Source organism: Gracilinanus agilis, chromosome 6 (genome assembly GCF_016433145.1).
Source record: "Gracilinanus agilis isolate LMUSP501 chromosome 6, AgileGrace, whole genome shotgun sequence".
Taxonomy (NCBI): Eukaryota; Metazoa; Chordata; class Mammalia; order Didelphimorphia; family Didelphidae; genus Gracilinanus; species Gracilinanus agilis.
In genome coordinates, this window is record NC_058135.1 from 63,062,884 (window position 1) to 63,089,627 (window position 26,744).

At 39.8% G+C, this 26,744-nt stretch overlaps 1 protein-coding gene across 2 annotated transcripts in view; it reads right to left on the minus strand.

The window, feature by feature from the left end:
- Positions 1-17,469: 17,469 nt before the first annotated feature.
- Positions 17,470-26,744, minus strand: part of ACSL1 (acyl-CoA synthetase long chain family member 1) — a 99,222-nt gene continuing 89,947 nt past the window's right edge. For both annotated transcript variants that reach the window (XM_044680801.1, XM_044680800.1), the window contains exons 16-21: positions 26,218-26,306; positions 24,882-24,998; positions 21,561-21,704; positions 20,658-20,759; positions 20,248-20,319; positions 17,470-19,239 (exon numbers count right to left, since the gene is read on the minus strand). In XM_044680801.1, coding sequence (XP_044536736.1) covers positions 19,099-19,239; positions 20,248-20,319; positions 20,658-20,759; positions 21,561-21,704; positions 24,882-24,998; positions 26,218-26,306 — 665 coding nt within the window. In that variant the 3' untranslated portion in view covers positions 17,470-19,098. The remainder of the gene's footprint in view (positions 19,240-20,247; positions 20,320-20,657; positions 20,760-21,560; positions 21,705-24,881; positions 24,999-26,217; positions 26,307-26,744) is intronic.

Here is a 26,744-nt window from a genome sequence, read left to right on the forward strand (position 1 = left end):
GATAGTATAGCTACTCTTCCCTCTCCGGGTTGATTACACTGAGAGTAAGGTTTGATTATTACCTCTTTATGCTCTCTTCCTCTCCTTCTTATAATAGTATTTGTCCCCTTTCCCTCCCATGCCCTCTTTGTGTGTAATAGAATATTCTATTTTCTTATTCACTCAAGTTTCTCTTGGTGTCCCCTGCTATTCACCCCCTCTTTCCCATCCCCCATGCCATCTTAGATTATTTAGTGTTCCACCCTCACCCTGCTAATTATTCTTCTGATTACTATAATAGTGAATATTATAATAGTGAATAGAGTTCACTACAGAGAATTAAACATAACATTTCTCTACATAGGAATACAGATAATTAGATCTCACTGAAGCCCTTAAAAAGGCAAATTTAAAAATTATAAGTTTTCTTTCTTTCCCCTCTGTATTTTATTTACCTTTTCAGGTTTCTCTCGATTTTTGTGGTTGGATATCAAACTTTCCATTTAGCCCTGGTCTTTTCTGTGCAAATACCTGGAATTCTTCAATTTTGTTGAATGCCCATACTTTCCCCTGGAAATATATAGTCAGTTTTGATGGGTAGTTTATCCGTGGTTGCAGGCCCAGCTCTCTTGCCTTTCTGAATATTGTATTCCACGCCTTGCGGTCTTTTAGTGTTGAGGCTGCCAGATCCTGTGTGATCCTGATTAGTGCTCCTTGATATTTGAATTGTTTCTTTCTGGCTTCTTGTAAGATTTTTTCTTTTGCTTGGAAACTCTTGAATTTTGCAATGATATTTCTTGGTGTTTTCCTTTCTTGATCGAATGTAGTGGGTGTTCTATGGATCCTTTCAATGTCTATGTTGCCCTCTTGTAGGACTTCAGGGCAATTTTGCTGAATTATTTCTGTTAGTGTGGAGTCCAGGTTTCTATTAATTTCTGGTTTTTCTGGAAGACCGATTATTCTCAAATTGTCTCTTCTAGACCGGTTTTCTTGGTCTGTCACTCTCTCATTGAGATATTTCATGTTTCCTTCTATTTTTTCAGTCTTTTGGCTTTGTTTTATTTGTTCTTGTTGTCTTGAGAGATCATTAGTTTCTACTTGCTCAATTCTAGCCTTTAGGGATTGATTTTCGGCTATAATCTTTCGGTTTTCGGCCATAATCTTCTGGTTTTCGGCCATAATCTTCTGGTATTCCTTTTTAATCTGGTCATTTCTGGAGTTCAATTTGCTTATCAGTTCATTTGGTTTCTGAGCCTCACTTTCCAATTGCATGATTCTACCTTTTAAACTGTTATTTTCTTGCCAGATCTCTTCCATTTTCCTCAAAATCTCAGTTTTGAACTCTTCCATAGCTTGTGGGGAGTTTTCCTTATTTGAGGAGGGTCCAGATGCTTGTTTGTTCTCCTCCTCTGTTTGCTTGGTTGTCTGGATTTTCTCTGTGTAAAAGCTGTCGAGTGTTAAAGACTTCTTTTTCTTGTTGTTATTCTTTCTCTTCTGAACTTCCTGAGGCTGAGTAGCCATCATTACCCCAGCAGCTTCTCAGATTTATCCTCGTGCTCAGTGTCTGACTGCGATCTATTGGCTCCTGAGGTCTGAGTTCTGGTTTTTTCCAAGGTCAAGCCCCCTGGTAGACCCCCTTGCTTGATCCTCTGCTGGAGGTTTCTTTACAAGTCTCAGGGAGCTGCTTCCACAGTCGTATACCCGTCCACACTGGTTCCCCACTTAGGCTTTAGTTCCTGGCTGTGTCTGCCTCCACCCACGCCTCCGCAGTGCCTGCGTTCTGCTCAGCCTGCGCTCTGCGCCCAGCGTCCTGCTCCTGTGCTCAGATTTCGCCTGCGTTCTTTGGCTTAATGGGGTCCTAAGTCTTGCTGCTCTCAGGAACAGGCCCCGGAGCTGCCAATGACTCGATGGGTGCCCCAAACTTGCTCTATTTCTTTTTAGCTGGCTTCGGAGCTACAGGTGTTGTGTGTGGAGGGGGTGGGGGTTGGGTGGTTACTCAGCCCGCAATTTCGTGAGGGCTGTTTCACCCTTTTATAGCATGGAAATGCCTCAATTCCACGTACCTTCCACACTGTGCCCTGTTGTGGGGTTCCTCCGTTCGTCTGGACTTGTTTTTATGTCCCCTTGAGGAGTTTTGTGTGTTTTGGTCAGGAGAGGTTAAGAGCTGCTTCTTACTCTGCCGCCATCTTAACCCAGAACTCCTAAACTGTGTTTTTATAACTTCCTCTTGTTTCAATCCATAACCCAAGGACTCACTTTCATTTAATAGGAAGTCCCTGGCTGAGTTGGTCTGAAGTGACAGTTGCTTCCCAACTGTTACCACCCATTCCCAAGTCCTATATTTGTGAGTTTGGTGAGATTTCTAGTTTTATCACTCTTCTGCCTTAGAACTAATACACAATATTGATTCTAAGATGAAAGGTAAATGTTAAAAAAAAAATAACAAAAACCAATACATTGGGGCAGCTGGGTAGCTCAGTGGAGTGAGAGTCAGGCCTAGAGACAGGAGGTCCTAGGTTCAAACCCGGCCTCAGCCACTTCCCAGCTGTGTGACCCTGGGCAAGTCACTTGACCCCCATTGCCCACCCTTACCAATCTTCCACCTATGAGACAATACACTGAAGTACAAGGGTTTAAAAAAAAACCCAATACATTCAAGCTAAGGAATTGGTGACTCATACAAATAATACTTGTTACTAAGAAAATTGAAAGGTTGGTAGATTAGCCTCAGAATTTAGGAGTTCTGATCTCCAATTGAGTATCCTCACTAAGGCCAACACCAATATGATATCTTTAGAGTAAGGTGCCCATGGTCTGCTAAAGGACGGTGAACTTATTGCTATTGCTAGCATTTCTAGTACAATACTGAATAATATTGGTGAAAATAGCAATTCTTCTTTTTACTCCTGATCTTATTGGTAAAGCTTCTAGCTTATCCTTGTTACAAATAATGCTGGTTAGAAACTTCATATAATATTAAGAAAAAATCTATTTATACCTATATTTGTATTTTTAATATAAATAAGTGTACTTTGTCAAAAGCTTTTTCTGCATCTACTCATATAATGAGATGATTTTTATTGATTTTGTTATTGGTAGAATCAACAATGTTAATAGTTTTCCTTATATTGAACCAATCCTGCATTCCTGATATAAATTCTACTTGGTCACAATATATAATCTTTGTGATATATTGCTGTAGTCTCCTGTCATTTGGTCATTTCCCATCATACTTTTCATGTTTCTTTCTAGTTGCTTATAATATTTTCTCCTTGACCTGGAAGCTTTGAAACTTAGCTATAATGTTCCTGTGAGTTTTCATTTTGAGATCTCTTTTAGAAGATGATTGGTGGATTTCTTCCATTTCTATTTTACTTTCTGGTTCTAAAACTTCAGGACAATTTTCCTCAGTAATTTCTTGAAATTATTCTAGTGTCTAGTTTCTTTGTTCTGATACATTCAGGTGGTCCAACAATTCTTATTTTATCTTTCTTCCCTCTGTTTCCCCAGGTCAGTTATTTTTCCAATGAGATATTTTATGTTCACTTCTACTTTTTTCTATTCTTTTGATTTATTTTACTATTTCTTAATGTCTTATGAAAACATTAGTTTCCCTTGCCCAATTTCAATTTTTAAGAAGTTATTTTCTTCAGTAAGTTTTTGGATCTTTTCCCACTTGATTGACTTTCTTTTCATAATTTTCTTGGAATTCTCATTTATTTTTCCAACTTTTCCTCTACTTTTTAATTTGATTCTAGTAGTCCTTAATTCTTCCAGGAACTCTTTCTGGGCTTGTGACTATATTACATTTTTCTCTGAAGCTTTATAAATAGCCATTTTGACCTTATTGTCTTCTGAGTTAGAACCTTGATGTTTTTCCATCAACATAGTCTTGTTCTTTTTCTGCTATTTTCTCATTTTTAGTTACTTATTTCTTAAGGTCAGACTCTGCTGTTGGGGTATTGGAGATAATATCTCAGACTTCAGGTTTTTTGTGTTGTTTTTGTTTTTCAGATCTTTATTTGGGTATCTTTGACTTTTTGGTTCTTCCAGTGTGCTATGATCCAAGCACAGGGGTAGTCACAGCTTATGTCTTAATTTGTGGGTGACCTCAATTATTCCTTGTACCATCAGCTCCCATTTTCCATCAGCCAAAAGCTTAAGTTCACCCTCTGCCATGGAACCAAAATCAGGAACTATATAATTCTGCCAGTGATCTCAACCAGTCCTTTCTATGGGGAGCTTCAACTCTACTCACTGGCCTGTGCTTGACCCTTCTTCACCTGGCTGGGGCTAATGTGCCTGGGCTCTCAAATTCCCCTTTCAGTTTTTTTTGTTCAGCTGCTCAACATCACCCCTTTTTTGGGGTGAAAGCTATTAAAGTGGACAAAGCTGCCCCTAAATCTTGTTGTTTGTTGACTTAGTGGTATCTATACTTTACTCCTGGTCCAGACTACTACTCCATGGATTAGATTTTTCTTAACATCTTCCCAAGTTGTCTTAGGCTGAACAATTGCTTTTTCCTAACTTTTTGCTATTTCTACCATTCAAATTCAGTTTGAGGCATTATTTAAAATTATTTGGTGGGGAATTCAGGTGAGCCAAGTAATTTCCTGCTTTTTCTACCTTCTACCCAAGGCTGATTGGTTTTTATGAGATGATAAGATTTAAGAAAATTAATAATATGTTTTACCTATTCATTACCTTCATTTCCCAACATATCTCTTCACCTTTCCATCCAGAGAACCATGCTTTACAATAAAGAATAAAGAAAAAGAAACAAATACAGCAAATTGAACTAATGCATAGGAAGAAATCTGATAATTTATCTAATGTTTCATAACCATAGTCCCCTAACTCTGCAAGAAGGCCTCTTTCTGTCTTTTCTTTGAGGTCAAGCTTGCCATTATAATTTTTCCCAAATCAACTTAAATCATTTTATTGTGGCTCTTTCTATTTCCATTCTTGCAATTATTGTGTATAGTTTTCCTGTGATTCTATTTACTCTGCATCAGTTTCTTTGTCTTTCCACACTTCTCTGAATTGTTCATATTTATTGTTTCTTACAGGCCAATAATATTACATTATCTGCATATATCACAACTTACCCAGTCACACTGATTAGCTTTTGGAAACTCTGAAATGGTCAAATTCTTTGGCTCAATATTTTCTCTGCCACCTTGTGGTGTTAACTAAAATCCTCAACCTAATAAACTTGTTCTGTTAGAATGTTGAGGGAATACATGAAAAAACACTTAATATGTGCAATAAATTGTGCTAATCACTAAGGATAAAAATAGAAAACCCCAATATTCCTTGTCCTCAAGCAGCTTACATTCTAATAGGCAGTGGTGTGCCACAGCCAACTGTTGCCAACTGACCCACGTAGGAAACATAGGAAAAAGCTTGACATCAGAGGAAATGCTCCACACCTATCATCTCCCACTTTTGCAAACAAATGGGGCTAAAGTGCCATCTTATAGATATTATGATGACATTCTTTGGGGACAAGCTTGGTACTTATCATTTCATAGCATTCAGTTTCTAGTGTTTTTATTATTACACTCATTTTGTTTCTTGTGTCCTAATTCTTCTTTGAATCCACTTATATGAGTCTTCCCAGGCTCCTCTATATTCACCATATTCACTGTTTCTTAGAACAGTCTTATTCCATTCCATTCATCTACCACAATTTGTTGGCCCCTTCTAAACTGATGAGCACTTATTCATTCAATTCTTTGCTGCTATAAAAAGTGTTGCCAGAAATATTTTGATGTATATGTTGTCTTTTTTTTTTGTCATCAATTTCTTTGGTGTACCATTATTTTGTAATGATGAAATCTGTTCATTCCTCCTCTATGGATAATTGAATGTCTCTTGAGAAAGGCACAGGATAGGAGAAATAAAATGGTGCGGAACTTCCAAAGGGTCCAAAATGATAGGTAAAGAGGCATGACAGTTCAGAGGACAAAAGAAAATAACTAGCAAAACATTAAAATGACAAACCAGGCAGAAAAGGCTATCTGTCACTTTCCTACACTGTCATATTGACCAATCTGATAGATGTGTAGTGATATCTCAGCTTTGTTTTAGTGTTCATTTCTCTAATCAAGAGTGATTTAGAAAATTTTTAATATGATTATTGACAGTTTTGATTTTTTCATTTGAAAACTGCTTGTTCATATCCTTTGACCATTTGTCAATTGGGGAATGACTTGTATTCTTATTAATTTGGCTTAGTCCTCTATATAAAGAAATGAGATCTTTATCAGAGAAATTTCTTCTAAATTCCACCCCCCCCCCAGTTTGTTGTTTTCCTTCCAATCTTGGTTGCATTGGTTTTGTTTGTACAAAATCTTTTAAATTTAACATAGTCAGATTTATGGATTTTGTATCTTATGCTTTCTATCGCTTGTTTGGTCATAAATTCTTCTTTGGGTTACTTTTCTCTGCCTTCAAGTCCCACACTCTATCTCATGTACCATATACTTGCCCCTTTTTCTTGATTTGGCTTACTCAGTCATTCTCACTTAATATTCCCAAATAGCCTTGAGATACTGGTATTAATTCCTATGAAGAAATAGGAGCAGAGAAAAGCTAGGAAATTATTTTAAGCCAAATCCTGTCTCTGCTACCTGTTTGACCTACAGGAAGTTATTTAACTTTTCTGAGCTCTAGGTTCTTACTTCGTAGAGGGTTGGACTAAACTTACCTTACAATTAATAGCTCACATGTGTAAAAAGCATCTTTTTTTTTTCTTAAGGCTTTCCTAATAGCTTGTTGGAAACTGAGACATACAGGGTTAAGTGGCTTGTCCAGAGCCACAGATATAGTAAGTATCTGAGATTGGATTTGAATTTAAGAAGATGAGTCTTCCTGACTCCAAGCCTAGCCCTCTATCCATTGCCCACTGAGAAAAAAAATACATTGTCATCTCTATTTTATAGGTAAGGAAAACTGAGACCTAAGCAGCTTATGACTATTCAGTTATGAAGTGGCAAAACTAGGACTAGAATCTCAGCCTTAATAACAAGAAGCAGAATGGGATGGTGAATAGAGTCCTGAGCTGGGGCTCAGAAGTCCCAGGGCTGTCATTCACTGAGTCAGTAACTCCTCCCATACTCCTACACAAGTTTATTTCTTCATATATAAAGGGCTGAACTAATAAAAATGCATTGTATTAAGTGCTTGCTGTGTGCCCCAAATCCTAATTCTCAAGCTTATATTCTATTAGGAAAATAGTATGTATATTACATATATGTAAATTATTCATATCTACACATATATGTCAATTAGGGAGAAGGAGGCATTAGGAACTGGGGGCAGGGGGAATTAGGAAAGGCATGTAATAATTAGATTAAGTCTACACTGCCCATCTTTACATTTAATCACCAAAGGTGAGAGCACCTCTAATTCTGGGAGGTCCATAATCCACCTGTGCTAGAGAGAGTGATGAATCAGAATCAAATGACTGCCCCCTAGGTAGTACTATGAGAAGTGTCTATTGTGATTGGACACACAAGCTAGGGGAAGGCACAGGAAGGGACTCATAAGTGACCCCTTTAAAAAGAGGGAGTTGAGTGTGTGAGGGGGCTTCTGGTGAAGAGGGCGGATGGTAAAGGAGGTCTTCTAGCTCTTCTGGTCCGTGGAGGTGGTGAGTTTAAAGATTGACTGACTCTTCCTGAACTTCTCTTAAGGAACTTCCTTAATAGACTCTGTGAATGAAGCTTTGTTTCATTCACCCCAGGGCCTCTGGCCCTCTGACTCTCCACTGAGGGTTAATTAGATCTACCTGGATTAATTAGAGGATCATAGCAATTTACCTACTGCGTTAGATTCTTATTTCCTTATTTCCTCTCTCTCTTCTTAATTGTAAAGAAACTTCCATAAAAGTCAATTTTGACTTGAGGTTATTTCTAAATTGGGTAAATTTCCCCTGGTGACCACCTTTTAATATATTGAGCCCCCAAACCCCCTTTTTCCCCTTACAGGCAGAAGGTAGTGTTTGAACTGAGTATTGAAGAGAGGGCTTTGATGAAAGAGAGGTCCTGGCTCTAACGTTTATGATGTAATAATTATCTATAGTATCGAGGCTGATTTTCCTATTTGGTTTATAGCAATGAGCCAAAGCAGTCGATAAAAAACAGAGCTAAAGATCACTTCTGGTTAGTACATTTAAGGAAGCTTCCTTTGTGTGGTTGGACCTATTTGGTATGGGATTCTCCAACTCCCTGAAATATTTTTTTTCCATGGGAGGACTAGATAGATGGAGGAAAAACAGCCACTGCCCCCTGCAAGAAGAGGTATATGGGAACTCCTTACTAGCTCTCTCATTCCTCCCAACCCTGGAACTCCATGAGAAGGGGATCATTACCAACATTTCACTTTCCTAATAGGGACAGATAGGAAGCTGTGCTACTAATTTCATTTTCCTCCAAGGTCATAGATTGTTCTCTTTGTATCCTTAGCAACTGTGATAGAGTTTGGCGCATAAGGAGGTGAATGCTTGTTTTATTCATTTTTTAAAAATTTCTATTTTAGTTATTATTCTTTCTAGACTTAATCACTGAATGGAATTAGCATTTCTTTGTTCGAAGTAGAACAAAAAAGGAGATTTGTATGTGAAACTAAATTTCTATTGTATATATCTTGCTTTCCTTTTAAATTATATGATTAATTCAATATGAAATTTTCTAAGCTTTCCAACTCATGTTTCTTTCTGGCCTTACTCTGCTTTCTTATGTGCATTAAAAAATATCTTTTACTTTCTTTTTTGGAGGAGTTCTATTGTCAACCTTTCTCACCCTGCCAACTCCCCCACGGAAAAAGAGAAAGGAAAGCAAAACTCTTTTTGCATTGGCAAGCAAAATAAATTCCTATGTGTCTGTGTCTCCACCCTGAATTTATACAACGATGATAACAAGGAAGTGTATCTCTCTGTCCATCTAAAGGACAATCCAAGGAGAATAATATTCTCAGGGTCTTATAGGAGTTATCAAATGTTTTGGGTTAGGAGTCACAAGGATAGAAGGGAGCAAAGCAATTTCCTTGCTTATAGTTTGCCTGAAATACTTATATAGTTTTGGGGGTACAATGCCCATGCCACATAATGGGTAGTTTTCTTCTTTCTTTGATCTCTTCAGGATACAGGCCACTGGTATCTCTGGATATATAGGTATGCACAGTTCAGTAACTTGGGGGCATAGTTCCAAATTGCTTTCCAGAATGGAAGGAAAGAAAGGAAGAGAAATGGAGTAGGTGCTTGCACTGGTATTGTTATAGGGGAGCAAATTGGTGAACCCCTGGGTTCGGGAAGGAAACCATTCCCAAGAATGAGAGGACTCCAAACTTAGCTTAAAAGTAAAAAAGAAAGATTTATTAGTAAGATAGGATTAATGGCCAGCAAGACAGCATGAGTGGAGCAGCCATGGGAGGCTCCCCCCGAGTCCCCCAGTTCTCGCTCTTTTGTATCCTTTCTGGTAGTGTGTACGTGACTCCCTGCACTCAGGCTGGGAGTTGATGCAGGGTCCATCCTAGACCCTCAGGGCCTAGACTCTCTGGGTGTGTCCAGGAGGTGTATCTCTTTGCCTATTTCAACTCAAAGGAATTCCAAGGACAATGGTCCTTGCCTTGGGGTCTCAAGGGCAGGAAGGGGGAAGGGAATTCCCCTGCTCACAGCCTGCCAGAGTCAAGGGGTACAGGGTTGCTGCCATCTCTGCACAATGCCCATGTCAGTATGAAGAGTGTCCAGGTGAGAGAACTTCCTCTGCTTTCTATGCAGATGAGGGACCTCTGAAGCTTACAGAGTTGAGCATCAAGAGGGGCAAACAAACTACATAGTCAGTATGGTCACAGCTGAGTCTTGAAGTCAGTTTTTCCTGGCTCTGAGATGCGTTCCTTCTGTCAACTTGAAATCTAGAAACCCCCAAGTTTGACCTTGTCACATGAGAAGTTTCTCCCAGAGGGAGATTCCAGACTCGGTTTCAGACTAACAATAGACCTTAAAGTACTTGGTGGTCCCAGTTAGATGGGGCTAGCAGACTCAATCAGATGTTAAATTCCTTTTTGTCCTGGTAGTTTCTCCCATTGTATCAAAGTCCTTTCCCAAGTAGCCCAGTCTCTGGCTGGATCTTTCCCTTTTGTGTCCATTGTAAAGCATTGGCCTCTCCCTCATAATCCTGTCTTGAACTTCTAATTTCTTTGTAGCCATTGTAAAGCCAACCAACCATACTCCCCAGTGCCCAGTTTCCCAAGAGGAATATAAATTCCCCAAATTCTATTGTTTGTGGGAGTTGATACTCCTGTTGGCCAGAGTGCCAGAGCCTTTGACTCTGTGTGGAGGCCTAAATATTGAACACTATCCCTCTCCTGATTAAAGACTTAGTTTTTCTGACTATTTAGTAGTTCTGTGGTTTTTTTTTTTTTTTTTGCAAGTTAACAGTTCTCTATACTAGTCATTGTTTGAAGTCAAATATAGCTAGAGGTATTGAACTGAATCTGATCGGAAGGAGCCTCATTTTTCTTTTGCATATCCACTGATATCCAGCTCTTGAGGTTCAAGCTTGGGACCAAATTTACCAAGCTGGACAGGGAAAAGATGTCTCTGTGGGGACACAGAAGAAAAGATCACACCCCTTCTTTCCAGGAAGAAGGATTTGGCCACACAAATTCTGTCTGGATCCGAGGAATTAATCACCAAGCTCACTCTTGCTGACCTCGGAATCCTCTTTGGTGTCTGACTATTCTATCCAGGACAGGATTAAACAACTTGGTTGGAGAATTTTCAAATGCTTCTTATGTCAACTTGTTTGGGGATGTGTGCCCTGAGTGCGAAGTTCTCTATCTGTAAGTGGACAGCATTTTACATCACAATTCCTCTGAAGTTGTGATCATCACTTAACTGGTAAGAGTTCCTAGGGCTTTCATTGCTGATTATCTTTACAGTATTGCTGTCACTGGGTAGATTGTTCTGGTTCTGCTTGTTCTACTTTCCGTTAGTTCTTAGACAATTTTCCAGGTTTTTCTGAAGCTTCTCCCTTCATCATTTCTTATATTATGTGAGACCACAAGGGGGAGATGACGTGACAAGTCAGGCATGCTAGTGCTGCTTCTGCTGTTTCAAACTCAGCCAACCACCTTTTCATCTCCTCATTCCTATAGCCAAGGAAAAAAGAAAGAGAGACAGAGACAGAGAGAGAAAGAGAGACAGACAGAAGGGAACAAGCATGCTTTTCTGAACTCTTACAGGAAAACTGAGGATTGAGTATTTGTATATCATCGTGAAGTCTCTGGGATAAAAAGGACCATAGAAACCCAAAGGGAGGGGGATTCTATGCTTAAGTTTAAAAAAAAAAAAGCAGCTGTAAGGGGAGGAGTTTTTGGCTCCTTAACAGCCTTCACAAAAGTGTGTGTCATGTTGTATAGGGAACATTAGCAAAATCCTCAGGAAATTGGTACAGCAATAATGGGAGCAGACTGGGGTCCTCCAGCTCAGCCCAAGAACATGGCCATCAGCTCAGTTGGTCTCAGCTGACTCTGCTCCAACTTAGCATCTTCCTGTCCCTTAGCCCTTCTTTCCTACCTTTCAAAGAACACCCACTAGGCAGCTTCCCTTCTACATCATCCTTTTGGTACCTCAGTACTTCTCTGTTTTCTACTGGTATTTAAATCATAAATTCTCTGCAATTAAAAAAAAAAAAAGAAATCAAATATAGAAGTATGTCACCATGGAAGAAGCTAGGTGGCGCCATAGTGCACAGAGTGTTGAGCCTGGAGTCAGAAAAACATTTTCAAATCTGGCCTCACTTCTTTACAGTGACTCTAGTCAAGCCACTCAATCAGTAAACATTAATAAGTGCTCACCATGTTCCAAGCCCTGTGCTAAATAAAGGCTTACAAAAAAGAGGCAAATGATGGCCTCTGCCCTTCAGGAGCTCACAGTCTAATGGGGTGACAATATGCAAACATATATACAAAATAAGCCATAATCAGGATAAATGGGAAATAATTACCAGAGGAAAGGCACTGGCATTAAGAGGGGTTGGGGAAGACTTCCTGTAAAAGGTGGTTTTTCAGTTGGGACTTAAAGGAAACCAGGGAGGTGAATAGTGAGGTTGGAAGAGGGTGATCAGTCCAGGCACAGGGGACAACCAGAGAAAATGCCTGCAGGTGGGATACGCAGTGTCTTGTTTGTGGGACAGCCAAGTTGGCCAGGGCCACTGGATCAAAGTGTTTGTGGTGGGAAATGAGGAGTAAGAACACTGGAGAGATAGGATGGGGCTAGATTATAAGGGGCTTTGAATGTCAAAGAGAATATTTCCTCTTTGCTCCTGGAGGCAGTGGTTAGCCACTGGAGAGTACTGAGTGGGGAGGGGAGGGTGTGTGTGTGTGCACGTGTGTGACATGGTTGAGCCTTGCTTCAGGAAAATCACTTTAGTGGCTGAAAAGAGAATGGATTGGAATTGGAAGAAACTTGAGGCGGGCAGACCTACCAGCAGTTACTGCCTTAATTCAGGCATGAGGAGATGGGGGTCTGCCCTGGAGGGATGGTGAGGTTGGAGGAGAGAAGGGGCTGTATTCCAGATATGTTGCAAAAGAGAAATCAATGGGTCTTTGCAACAGCTTAGAGATGGGGAGTCAGGAATAGTGAGGAATCCAGGATGACCTCTAAGCTGGAAGTCTATGAGAATAGTAATAGGGAAGGGTGAGGCAGAGTTTAGGGGGAAAATAATGAGTTCTCTTTTGGACATATTGAATTTAGAGGTCTATTGGGCATCATTCTGAGATCTAAAAGGCAGTTGGGATGTCAGCAGAGAGACTAGGGCAGGAGAGGTAGGTTTGAGTCATTTGTCTGTCTGCTGCTTTCCTCAGCTATAAATTGGGGAGAAGAATAACACCTGCCTCCAGTTGTTAGGATCAAATGAGATACTTGGAATGCATAGTCCATTGCCTGGTACATAGTAGGCACTGAATAAATGCTCATTTATTTCCTTCTTTCCCAAGTATATGGTAAATTCCCTACGTGGCTATCAAAACTGTCCTGCTTGTCAGTCAGTTTTTTCTTTACTCTTTGAAATTATGGTTCCTCCCTCCCTTCCCTGTCTAACTAGTTGTGTGACCTTGAGAAAGTCAGCCTCCTTAGATGTAAAATAGGGGAGTGGATTAGCTCTCAGTGATGCCAGTGATGAACCACCACCAGTGGTGATAAATATGGGTGCCTAATTACTTAGGGGGAGCCTTGCCAACTGTAGGGTGCAAGAAATGAACCCTTAACTCAAACCTCAAATTAACCCTCAACTAACCTTGGGGTAAGTTAACAACAGAAAGCTTTCTGGTAACCCAGCATGGAAATGATAAAGAAAAACACCTCCACTGGTCAGTACCCCCTGCAAGCTCTAGATAAGCACAATCATTCCTCACCATATACCAGCCGCGTCATATGCCATCAGGCATATTTCTCTCCCTTACAGTGTGTGGAGCACATCCGCTTTTTGCTTTTATTTAAATTTTTTTTATTCTGAACTTAAACATCCAAAAAGAGATTATTTCCCTGCACAATATATACAACAGAAAAAGGGGATTCTACATGAAAACATAATTTCCTTTTCACCCCAATTGCTTTAAAAGAAGCAGATGATAAATTTTATATGTAGCTTTTCAAATCTTCCTGTTTGTGAGTCAACTTTTTTGTTTAAACTTTGGAGTTATGATTGAATGTTAACAAAGAAAAGCTGATTAAGTGTGACAGAGCTCAAAAATAGTTTTAGTCAAGACATTAGTCCCTATGAAGTGCTAGTGATGTTAATTCGACTTTAAACAGGAGCCCTAAACCTCGACTATTAAGTTACACAAAATATACGAAAATTCTTCTAATAATGAGAGCAGCACTCCAGTGACAGAGTAAGAAAGTTCACTGTCTCGATTAAGAATAACAGAGATGGGGGCAACTAGGTGGCTCAGTGGATTGAGAGGCAGGCATAGAGAGGGAAAGTCTTAGGTTCAAATCTGACCTCAGATACTTCCTAGCTGTGTGACCCTGGCCAAGTCACTTGACCCCCATTGCCTAGCCTTTACTACTCTTCTGCCTTGGAACCCAATACACAGTGACTCTAAGATGGCTGGTAAGGGTCAAAAAAAAAAAAATGAAAATAGAGACCCAGACAGGTCCTACATGCTCACACAAAAAAAAAAACAAAAACAAAAACAAACAACAAAAAAACCCTGGCTTTGGTTTAAACATTTAAAAATATCAAACATTATGTTAGAAATGTCATCAATCATATTATACACTATTGGGATTTTGTAGCTTAGCACACTGACATTGTTCAGTCATTCCCCACTCTTCATGACCCCATTGGGGTTTTCTTGGCAAAGATAGTGGAGAGATTTGGCATTTCCTTCTCCAGCTCATTTTATAGATGAAGAAACTGAGGCTGAATAAATTAAGTGACTTGCCCAGGGTCACACAGCAAGTAGATGTCATATTTGAAGTCAGGTCTTCCTGACTGCAGGCCCAGTGCTCTCTCCACTGCATGACCTAACTTCCCTAAACTTAGCAGATTCTTGCTTCATTCCCTTTCACCCTCGTGGCAGAGCCAAGACTTTAGCACAGTGATTGGCTCTCAGAGGCATGTAATAAATGTTGGGAGAAGAGAAAATGGCTACAGAATGGTCTGGAGGGGAAAGCCCAGCTAGGTAGTATAGAGTTAGGGCAAGAAAGGGTAGAGTAAAGTGAGTTTCTACTAAAGACATTGGTGATAAATAATGAAACATGACAGAAATACGCCTGAATTCGAGTTTTAAAAAAACTGGTGAGGCTCTTCTAATGACTAATTAAGCATCCCCAGACAAGTCATTTCCTCTCTTTTGGCTTCAGTTTCCTCACATGGAAAAATGTGGTGGGGATTGGAGTAAATGATCATAAGGCCCCAGATTTAGAGAAATAAGAGACTTTTGAAGTCATCTGGTCCAAACTTCCTCATTTTACAATTGGGGAAACTGCAGCCCAATGACATGAAGTGATTTGCCTAAGAATATATTGGTATTAGGGGGATGAGGCAGTTGAACCCAAGGCCTCTGAATCTAAAGCTAGGGCTCTTTTCCTTATAGCCTAGGCACATTCTTCATTAAGAAACACACCCTGTGGAAAAGTAATCAGTAATTTTTCCTTATGTCCCATCATGTCACCCTGAAAGAATTAAACCTGTAATAAACATGAAAATACATGTATAACCCAGATTGAATTGCCTGCCAGCACTGGGAGGGGGAAGGGAAGGGAGAGAGAAATAAGTTTGATCATATATCTTAGGAAAACTTGTGTGGAAATCTTATAACATATAATTGGTAATAAATAAATGAATACATTTTTAAAAATTAAAGAAGGTTAAATGCTGGATTTGGAGTAAAAAAAAATCTTGCCTCAGACACTTAAAAAGTATTCCTTGGTGACCCTGAGCATGTCATTCACCTGTAAAATGAGAGGCTTGGATTTGATATGGCTTCTAAGGTACCTTTCAGCTTCACAGTTTAAAAAATATTTTTAACATTTCAATTAGCAAGTATTTAAAGGGAGAGAAATTTTCACTCCCTCCCTTCCCACTCTGACCAAATTAAACACACAAGCACACATAACACTCTCATATATAGATTCATAGTCTTACAAAATGAATTTCCACATTAGCCAGGTCTGAAAATGCAAGAGATGAGTAGTGTGTTTGTCTGTTCTTTTAATTGTGTTGAGCTCTGAAGTCTTTCAAAGTTGTTTTTTTCTAAAATGTTATCTTCTGGCTGTGCTCTCTTTACCCTGTGTCAGTTCATCAAAGTCTTCATAGTCTTCTCTGAACTTTCATTATTCCTTATGGCACCATAACATCTATTACATCCATACACCACAGTTTGTTTCATTCACTAATAGGGGGACACCCCCTTTACTTCCAATTTTGGCTGCTAAGAAAAGAGTCACTATAAATGCTTTTCTACTTCCTTTGATTACTTTGGGAGTAAAGGTCTAGAAGTGGTAGAGCTGCATTAAAGGTTATGCAGATTTTGGTAACTCTGCCAGAGTTCCAAATTTAGCTTTAAATCTGATACTGTGGATCCATGTGCATTGCTGATACAATTCTTTTAGCAGTGGACAATGTCCTTCATTCCATGATGGAGATCTTTAGCCTTTGTGTGTTACGGATCTCTTTGTCAGTCTGATGAAATGAATAAGGCCATTGCTCTAAAGCAGTGGTTCCCAAACTTTTTTGGCCTACCGCCCCCTTTCCAGAAAAAATATTACTTAGCACCCTCTGGAAATTATGAAACTATTTATTGAACTCAGAATAGAATGTAATACAAAAAAGGTGTGGCCATCACCACCCACCCTGGATCGCTGCAGCACCCACCAGGGGGTGGTAGCGCCCATTTTGGGAATCGCTGCTCTAAAGTGCTTAAAATGTGTAAAATAAAACATGCAAAATTATAAAAGACACTAAGTATACTAAAACATAAGCAGCAACTTTTTCTTAAAAGTTTATAGACTCCATGTTATGAACTCCTGTTCCATGAGATAGCATGGGGACGAAGAGTCATTTGCACAAAATCATTGAATGGAAAATAAATGCTGGTTATCAGAAAAGGAATAGATGTGAGCACTGAGGACATTGGGAAACAGGACAAATTAGTACTGAAGTATTTGAGGGATAGTAGAAAAACACGGCAGGCAAGGAAACTATGGGCATTCTGCAACCCTTCTCAGAGCTGCCTTTTGTTCCACTGGGAATTCAAACTAAAGAATGGAAGTTTCTTTCCTTTATTAATTGCCCGAGAGTGCAGCAGTGGGCACATGACTGCTGAGATGTACCACATGTCCTTACTCAGCTTTGCATGATTTATGAAGTTTAAAGAAAACCAACCACTGTCAACTTCATGCTTGGAAAGCTTGGTTCCCAGTGGAGTTGTTAATGAAAGCATCCCTGTCCAATAAAAGCAAACATTCAAAAAAGAAATAAATAAGAGGAGGAAGAAATGAGGCTTCAGGGAGGAATTTAGGAGTGGACAAACATAACTGAAAGTGTGAAAATCAGATGTAAGTAAGTAGAGGAGAAGAGGAGTAAGTAGAGGGGAAGATAAGAAAGTAAGTTGTTACCACTCAGGAAGCAAGAGATCCAAACAAGCTACAAGAAAGTAAGGCATGCTATGGCAACCAATCCCAACAACCATCATCTCCATTGTTAAGGAGAACAATTTTATGATAAAATATTTGACATTTTTTGGGAAGACCCTTGCTATATATGTATATATATTTTAATAGATATTAGGTCTCTGCCAATGACATTTTGAGCAGATGTCAAGGTCGGTTATTTTAAGTGTTATAAAGCTGTTTATTAGTCAATAAGGATGGAGAACTGAAAGGGAAAGAGAAAAATTAAAAAGGGCATAGAAGGTGGGGAAGGCTCTTTAGAGCAACTATGGCATTTGACGGTAAAGAAAAATGCTTCACTCATATGAAATGCAGAAATATTTATTTTGGTTTCCTTCGTTGTTTTTTGGAAATTTCTGTTTTGGTTTATAAAACATAGAAATAGCCAACACTGAAAGCAAACATCCAAAACTCCGATGTGACAAATTACCGATTTAGAGATTTGTGCAATTAAGAGCGCACATTATGAAGTTAGGCTACCAAATAGTGTTATCACAATGACATGTCTAGTGCAAACCTTGTTGTGCTTGAATATCACATATAATCCCATGTATCCAAAAAAAAAACAAAAACAAAAACAAAAACTGAATCATTTAAAAGTGACAACTTAATTCGGTCAAATGTGGTCAAAATCTGAAATAAATTGCAATGTCGCCAATTTCCCCAATTAGACTAAAAACCCCTCAGGAGTTACTCTGAGGAAAAACTGACTTTCCCCCTAGATTTACACATTCCCCTATTAGCTAGCATTTGTTCTGGTTTGTTGAATACATTTTTTAGAAATCATGAATAGACTTCTGAGGTGAGCTCATTTCTGTCCATTATTACCCTCCACTTCAACTAAAAAGTATTCAAGTATACCCGCTCCCTCTAGCCTTCTACGTGATATGTTTGGTACAAGACAGTTTATTCTGGGAAACAAATAAAGCATTAATCACGGCATGATATTCTGATATGAAAACTACATTAAAAACCCATTGGCCATATACTGAAAGAGTGGCTAGTGCAGTGTAGAGATCAGGTGTACGGTTATCAGGTTATCATCACAGCTGGGCTGGGCTGATCCTGCTCGCATGGTGTATGTATCCTTGAAATTCTTGTCTTCAGTGTCCAGAGTCTAAGGCAGATTTGTTAATGACCCATGGAAGGACCGGAGGGAGGGACGGGAAGGAGACAGATCTGGAAAACACTCTCTTGGTAGCATTCTGCTTTGCATTCATTAGAATCCACATTCTGCAGGGCACTCCTCCGTGACCCTCAATCTGCTCGGTTGTATTTGTCCTGATTTACGGTGAACCTTAAGTTCAAAACGGTACAGTTCAAAGATTTCTTTTTTTTCTGGGTTAGGGTAACCCAGGGTGGAGGGCATAAAGGGAGAGAAAGCTTCACAACTCTCATTCAGAGAAGGGTGAGCAGAAGAGGGGGCTTAAATAATGTTTGGATGAATTCTGGTAAACCTCGCTCCTGTCTGGGTGTGTTTGTCATTTTTTAAAAAGGATCCTTTTCCTCCGGCGTACTAACGTACCCTTCGGAGTAGACAACTGTAGAGAACGTAGCAAACACCTGACCTCTCAGAGACAGGGAAGCCCTAGCTCACTGGCCAGGATCAGGAGAGAAGAGTCAACACCCACCTTTTTGGCTGAGGAAGTCCCAAATAACTTATCAGGTATACAGTTGCCCTTTACAATTTAAGGCTCATTTTGGAAATTGTATATCACCACAAAATGGTCAGCAACACAAGGTGACAGTAAGGCAGTGTTCTGTTTCCTTCAAAATTCCTATGGCAAGAACCCCATCTGTCCAAACAAGTCAAAACATTGCACAGTTTCCTTCCCTATGTTTGCTGGAGTCCAAATTACCAATATGAAGGCCAACAGTAGAAGTAGGTCTTTTGAGGTGTGCGGTTTTCTTTTTCCAAGCTATCGTCCTCAAGATTAAATCTTAATGGTGGAATAGAGTTCATCTATCTGTGACCTGAAGTATTTCCGGAGCTCGGGTCTCTTCGCCTTCAGCGTCGGGGTCAGAAGGCCGTTCTCCACGCTGAATAATTCCATGTGAAGAGCGATACCTTTGACCTGGAAAGAGGAACAAACAGAAGCAGAGGGGTGCAAGTGAAAACCACTTACCCAGCGCAGAGCAAAATAATAATAATAAGAATTCATTTAGGAAATAATGTGTCATCAATATTAATTGTTGTTTAATCATGATTTTATATTTTTATATATTTAAATATAAATATATATAATCATGATTTTATATAAATATGTGTATATTTATATATCTCTATTTAGATATTGGGAAATAACTGTCGTAGAATTACCTAATAATAATGATGATAACTTGTGAATTAAGAGGTTTAATCAGCCACTGTGCTCAGGGACCAGGGCGAGGGCTAGTTTGCTCATCTCCCTTCGAGGAGTGCTGTGTTTGTCTAGTAGTCTCAGATCAGGGATTCTTCGCCCGAGACACATGAACTTGTGTTTTTACTATTTTGATAACTATAATTTGATACAGGGTTTTATTACTTTATGGATTATTCAATTATAGACCCTTTAGAGGGGAGCTTTACATTGCATCAAGACTTTTGGCACACCCTCATAATCCTGTGTATTTTATTTTGTGCATTTGAGAATATGAATCTGAGAAGGAGTTCTCAGGCTTCACCAAGCCACCAATGGGGTCTGGAATGTAAAAAAGGTTCAGAATTCTTTAGATGGAGGGTAGCAACTATAGGGGAATCAATTCCCAGCCATTTGCTATTAATTTAATTCAATAAAGACTTCATTAAGAAACCCAATCTTCAGGGGCACCTGGATAGCTCAGTAGATTGAGAGCCAGGCCTAGAGGTCCTGGGTTCAAATCTGGCCTCAGACACTTCCCAGCTGTGTGACCCTGGGCAAGTCACTTGACCCCCATTGCCTAACCCTTATCACTCTTCTGCCTTGGAACCAATACACAGGTAAGGGTTTATTTAAAAAAAAAAAAAAAGAAAAGAAACCCAATCTTCTGTAATGACATTTGGAGCAAAAACTCCAGAAGCAAGAAATGGGTCATGCAAAGGTTCAGACTTATCAAAGCCTCACCTGCTCAAATGGCTTTAGACCAGCCTCCTTCCCAAGCCTCACGAAGTCTTCTAAGATTCCTTTCTTGACATCCTATTAAGGTAATAAAATAAAGACTGCATTATAAATATTTTTATTTCTATCATTTGTCTTTACACCACCTAGACCTGCCTCTGTATTCCTGGCCAGCTAGGTGACAGTGAACAGAGCCCTGGGTCTGGAGTCAGGCAGATCTGAGTTCAAAACCAGCTTCAGACACTCGCTAGCTGTGTGACCTGGGAAATGACTTAAATCTCTGTTGGCCATTGTAAAATGGGGAAAACAATAGCATCCACTTTTCAGGGTTGTTGGAAGGACTGAATGACATGTGCTTAGCACAGTGCCAGATGTGTTTGCTATAAACAATATTAATATTATTATCAGATGCTTACCTTACTTCTGCATAATTCTTCATAGGTTCCACTGATGCCCTTCTTTTTGGCCCAGGAACAGAGCACCTCCACATCTGGTACCACGATTGCTATGAGGAATGCCTTTAACACACACACACACACACACACACACGATACAGGTCATTTGCAATCCTATCTTGTTGCAGGTAACCCTGAGCACGCATGATGGCATGGGAAATGCTAACAGAAAGACACTAAGACATCCATTTATTTGAATCTGAAGGAAATCCTTATTTTTATTTCTATATGACTAGTTTTCCAAGAAGCTTTGATTTTTATCTCATGTATTAATAGTGAGTGGGGGCAGCTAGGTAGAACCCTGGATAGAGTATCAGGCCTGGAGTCAGGAGGATCTGGGTTCAAATTTGCCTTAGATCCTTCCTAGCTGTGTGACCCTGGGCAAGTCACTTAACCCCTTGCCACTCTTCTGTCTTAGAAATGATTCTACAACAGAAGGTAAGGATAAAAAAAGAAAAATAGTGAATGAGGGTTCAAAGTCCCAGCAGACAATAATAGTCAAAAGGCAAAATGTTCCAACCTTTGCCAGTTCTCACAGAAAGCTTTGCCCTGGTTAACTATCCCCTTTCAAGCCCTCTGCTTCAGCTCAAAGCTTATAGACAATCAGCTTTCAGGTGGCCTTGCCCAACATGCCCATCCATCTCTTGGGAGGCAGCTGGCAAAGGCTGAGGCTATGGGCTAAATATATAGACTAAGTATCCCTCATATATATTATGTATATATACACATATACAAATAAATAAATGATTGTCTTTCAATGAACTGTAACTGAAGCACAGAACAGCCTTCTTGGTTATTTTGTTAATACTGCTTCCTAGCTATAGGCATTAAAACATAACCATGGTGACTCTGAGAACTCCATACCTGTAAGCTTTCCCCATGTACAAACACCTGGGCAACAGGCTCACTCCGCTGGTAGATATTTTCAATTTTCTCAGGCGCTATGTATTCCCCTTGTGCCAGCTTGAATATATGTTTTTTCCTGTCGATGATCTTCAAGGTACCATTCTAGATGGGAGAGAACAAAAAGAGAGGATTTGTATCCACAAAAGAAACTGCTCTGGCCTATAACCCATTGTTTCCAAGGGAAAGCCCCTTGTCACACTTTAGATTTAATTAAAAGCATAGCATTAACATCCTCTAGTTATTCCTGGTGGAAGAGAAACAATATTTTCCCCTCCAGTGACAAATGATGTGAATATATCCGCTGGGTTGGTATTGGCCAATGGAATGGAGGGAAATGGAGGAAGGAGTGGTGAGGTCCACGTCCAATTTGCCATGTGCACGTGGGTTTCAGGATCAGATATCAGAATGGAATTCAAGAGCTCTGGGGACTGAAGCCCCTTTAGGGGCTGCCAACGATGAGGCCTCCTCTTTTTATATCTCCTGAAGCTCCTCCCTCTTAAATTCCCAAATGTACCATACAGAGAATCAGACAGAACAGTCACAGACTCTTAGAACTGAATTTAGAATTAGAATTAGAAATCTCAGAAAAGAAATTCTGAGGATCATAGCTCAAAAACTGGGAAAGGCCTTAGAAGTGATCTATGACAATCCCTTTGTGTTATAGTTAAGGAAAGTAAGACTAAGAGAGGATGGCTGACTTATCCGTACATCACCAGCAAGAGTCAGGTGTGGAATTCGAACCCAAGTGTTCCTGACTCCAGGACCAGCCAGCTGCCCACTATGCCAGTAGTGTCAAGCTGAAATAGAAGCTATTAAACAAACCACACAGCAGGAACTCTGTGAACCACACATCAACTTAGAAAATCAATTAGCACTGTCTGTATTTTATCGTATTTTTATTTATTTTGTTAAATATTTCCCAATTACAATTAGATCTGGTTCAGGCCACATTCAGAAGTGCTATGTGCTGCCTGTGGCCTATGGGCCAGTTTTTTAGCACCTCTCTTTAGGTGCTAGCTTCCCCCTTTTCACTGCAATCTCACTTCCCTCAACCTCGTTGGGCAGATGAGTAAGATCCAGAGACTCTGATTTGTCTGTGATTACAGAGTTATAACTGGGGGTAGAGGAGCAGCTGGGTAGCTCAGTGGATTGAGAGTCAGTCCTAGAGATGGGAGGTCTTAGGTTCAAATCTGACCTCAGACACTTCCTAGCTGTATGACCCTGGGCAAGTCACTTACCCCCCATTGCCTAGCCCTTACCACTCTTCTGCCTTCGAACCAATGCACAGTACTGATTCTAAGATGGAAGGTAAGGGTTTAAAAAAAAAAACTGGGGGTAGAGCCAGGACCAGAATCCACAATTTAATCCATTTATATCTGGGTCAGACCACTTTGCAAATTCCTTCTTTTTCTTCTTTTTTAAACCTTTAGCTTCTGTTGTAGAAATAATATTAAGTATTGGTTCCAAGGCAGAAGAGCAGAGAGGGCTGAGCCACTGGGGATAAGTGACTCGCTCAGGGTCACACAGCTAGATTTGAATCCAGGTGCCCCTGACTCTAGGCCTAGTGCTTTATTCACTGAACTGCCTAGCTGTTCTATATCCAGTACTTCTTAGATAAAGTCAGGAAAGAGCCAACTAACCTGTTTTGAGAAGCAGCTTTGCTGTCTCTAAAAGGATGTTATCTTGCTGCTCATACCTTCAGCCCTTCTTAGAAAATATTTCTTCCCTTAGGCCCCTTCACCTTATGACAATCCTAGGTGTCAGAAGGCTCAAAGGTCATAGTTAGCGCTGGATGACAAGTATTCCCCCTCGGTTGATGTTTTCAGAGTCAGAAAGAGCCTTTGATACATACAACTATGTGGCTTGGATGAGGCTCAGTGCCCCCATAAAATCCTCTAGACCAATGATGGGCAAATTACAGCCCCCGGGCCAGATAGTGGGGGGGGGGGCCTGAAATGTTCTATCCAGCTGCAAGACATTATTCCTAATCTGACGAATACAATGAGTAGGATACAACACAATGAAACTTCAAAAGAGTTGCCTTAGAAACAGACTGATAGATGAGCATTTCCTTTCCTCTGGCCCCCTCTTTAAAAAGTTTGCCCATCACTTGTCTAGACTATAAGTGATCTGCACAGATGGAGGGAGTTTATTGACAGAGAATTTCCTACACCAGTGAGACTACTTGCACAAACTCTTTCCCTAAAGAAATGACAAAATTAAGATGACGTACACATAGAGCCAAGAGTTATTCCCCAAGAGATAAAAGAGAGGAAAAGTTTTCAAAAGAAATGAAAAACTATCAACAACCATCAAAGAATGCAGCCCAATTCACCAAGAAGAGGAATGCAAGTTCAAACAACCTTTTAGTTTGACCTCAAACTTAATTAGCAAATCAAGGAAGACACCAAAAAGCAGAAATAATCATTACTGGACAGGCTGTTTTGGGAAAACAGGTGCATTGATGAACTGTTCTTGGAATTGTGGAGTGAGCCAATCATCCTGGACCATAATTTGGAATTACAGAAGAAAAAGGGAGACTTAAACTTTTATACTCTTTGGCCAAGTATGCCACTACTCTTTGACTCAGTTTACTCATCTTCAAAACAAGTATAAAAACAGCATCTACTTCTCAGGGCTGTTGTGAAGATCAACTGAGATAATATTTATAAGTGTTTAGCAAAGAGCCTGGCAATGTGTAAAATATTAGTTACCATCATGATCATCATCATTATTTTTATTATTACAGGGCACATATTCCGAGAAAGTAAAGCTAGAATGAAAGGGGCAATATATACCAGTATTTTCTGTGGTAGCAAATACCTGGGGATAAACCTAATGACTATCAGTTAGGAAATGGCTGAACATATTGTGGTGTTTGAGTGTAACAGAATTTTACTGCAGTGTAAGAAATGATGATTATGAAGGATTGAACAAGAAGATTTATATGAAATGGTGCTGAGAAAAATGAGAAGAGGAAAATGATTACAAAATGCAAGGAAAGGAGCCCTAAAATTAGGAAGCCAAGTAATTGTGACAATTAATCTTGGTCCTGGAGAATAAATAATGAAACATGAGAAGGGAAGACAAAAGGGACAGAATGTTGCACAGGTTATCAGATATACTGATTGTTTTTAACTGTTTTGTTAGAAGGGCAGGTTCAATGGGGACTGAAATGGGTGAGAAATGTGAGATACATGGTGATTACCGAGGAGATTCCTCTCACACCCACCTCATTTTAGAGTAATATATTAGCAAAAAGAGTGGGGATTTACTTACTGGTAACCATTTCCCAATGTCTCCTGTGTGCAGCCAGCCATCTTTATCTAGAGCTTCTGCTGTTTTTGCTGGGTCCTTCAAATAGCCCTTAAATACATTTGGCCCTTTTACACAGATCTGAGAAAAATGGAATTTGGATACCATTAGTGCCATCAATGGAATTGCTAACAGAGATAATGTTCAACTCATGAGATTTAATAAGACTTTTCTGAAAAGAGAAAAAAAAAAAAAAGCTTTTCTCTGGGTAGCTGGAAATTTCTACTCTTCTCTGCACTCCAAAGCCAGAGGAATGCTATGCAAGGAGTTAGGAAGCTGCTTCTACTATCAACAAGGCAACCAGACCAACCAAGGATCTCAGGGTCCACCTACAACATCCCATACTTTCTGCTTCAGGCCCTGGCCTTAGGCATAGATGGATTACTGGGTAGGCTCTGGTCACAATGTTTAGGGCTAAGGATAGTTAGTCCCTTTCTCACTTCTGGTCCCAGATTGCCAAGAAAGTACAGGAATTCCTTCTACACCATGCTTGGGAGCTGGAAAATCCCTGTAAAATATTTTGGCCTTCCCTTTTACCAGAGAAGAAGTCTATCTTGAGCTCCTCTTTTCTTTTATGGAGGTATTTTAGGGCCTTCTTTATGTTTATGAGTTGTTAAACTTTCAAAGACATCTCTACATTTTGAACCTTTATTGTGTTGTCTGTGGGCTTTTGCATTCTTTTAACAAACTTTCAGTCTACTTATTTTAACTTTAAAAAAAGAAATTGTGTATATTTATGCTCTTAAAAGATATGTTGATATTATACATATACTTTATGCATTTCTGAGTTTCTAAATTTCTTCTGGATCATATGTGGCTTCTGTAAAACTCCCCCCAAATTCCCATTGAATTTCTTATGCTGACCCACAATACATGGAAATTGTGATGGGGAAAGCTGAGATGAAGAAGGGATATCTGTACTTTAAGATTAAGAGAAAAGGATATCATTGTTTGAGCTGTAAGAAATTCATTAATTGATATCTAGGGCAATTAGCTAAGCTCCAAGGATAAACTGCCCCTGGAGGCCTCCAGGATGCCAAAGTCCCTGGGTCCAACCCTGTTCCTACTGCCTTAAAGGGAAGAATAGAGTCATTACTGCATAGCTTTTAGCCTCTGTGCTCAGTACTAATTTAAAAGCAAAGGCATCTTCAAAAGTATTACGTGTTTCACTCTAGATGCATCAACAAGATTAAGCCTAAAAGTTCCGACATGTGTTATGCCGCTGTCTTCTTTGAAAGTTAGGGGCTAGACAAGAGAGGACAGGGGTTGAAACATAAACAATCGGTACAAATTTACTCACCTCACCTTCTCCCTTGGCAGCCAGGTAATTCATTTCTTCAACATCAACAAGCTTTATATGACAGCAAGGCATTGGAGCGCCAACATGGCCTATGCATCAAATGAAATATGATCACTTCTCTGGGACTAACTGCCATCATCTTGGGATCTTCATCAAGCACTTTGTATTCAGTGACACTGATTTAACATATTTATTAAGGGTTCACTATGGTTTTAAAGCAAGGAGGGATTTGGGGTTAAGTGAGAGGTGCTTAATCTTTTTTGGGGTCACAGACCCCTTTGGCAGTCTGGTGAAACCATGGACTCTTTCTCAGAATAATCTTTTCCTTTTAAAACCTTTACATTCTATCTTAGAACTGATACTACATATCAGTTCCGAGGCAGAAGAGTGGCAAGGGCGAGGCAACTGGGGATAAGTGACTTGTTCAGGGTTACACAGCTAGGAAATGCCTGTGGTCAGATTTGAACCCCTGTCCTTTGGACTCCAGGCCTGGTGCTCTTCCTTTGTGCTTTCTAGCTGCGCCTCAG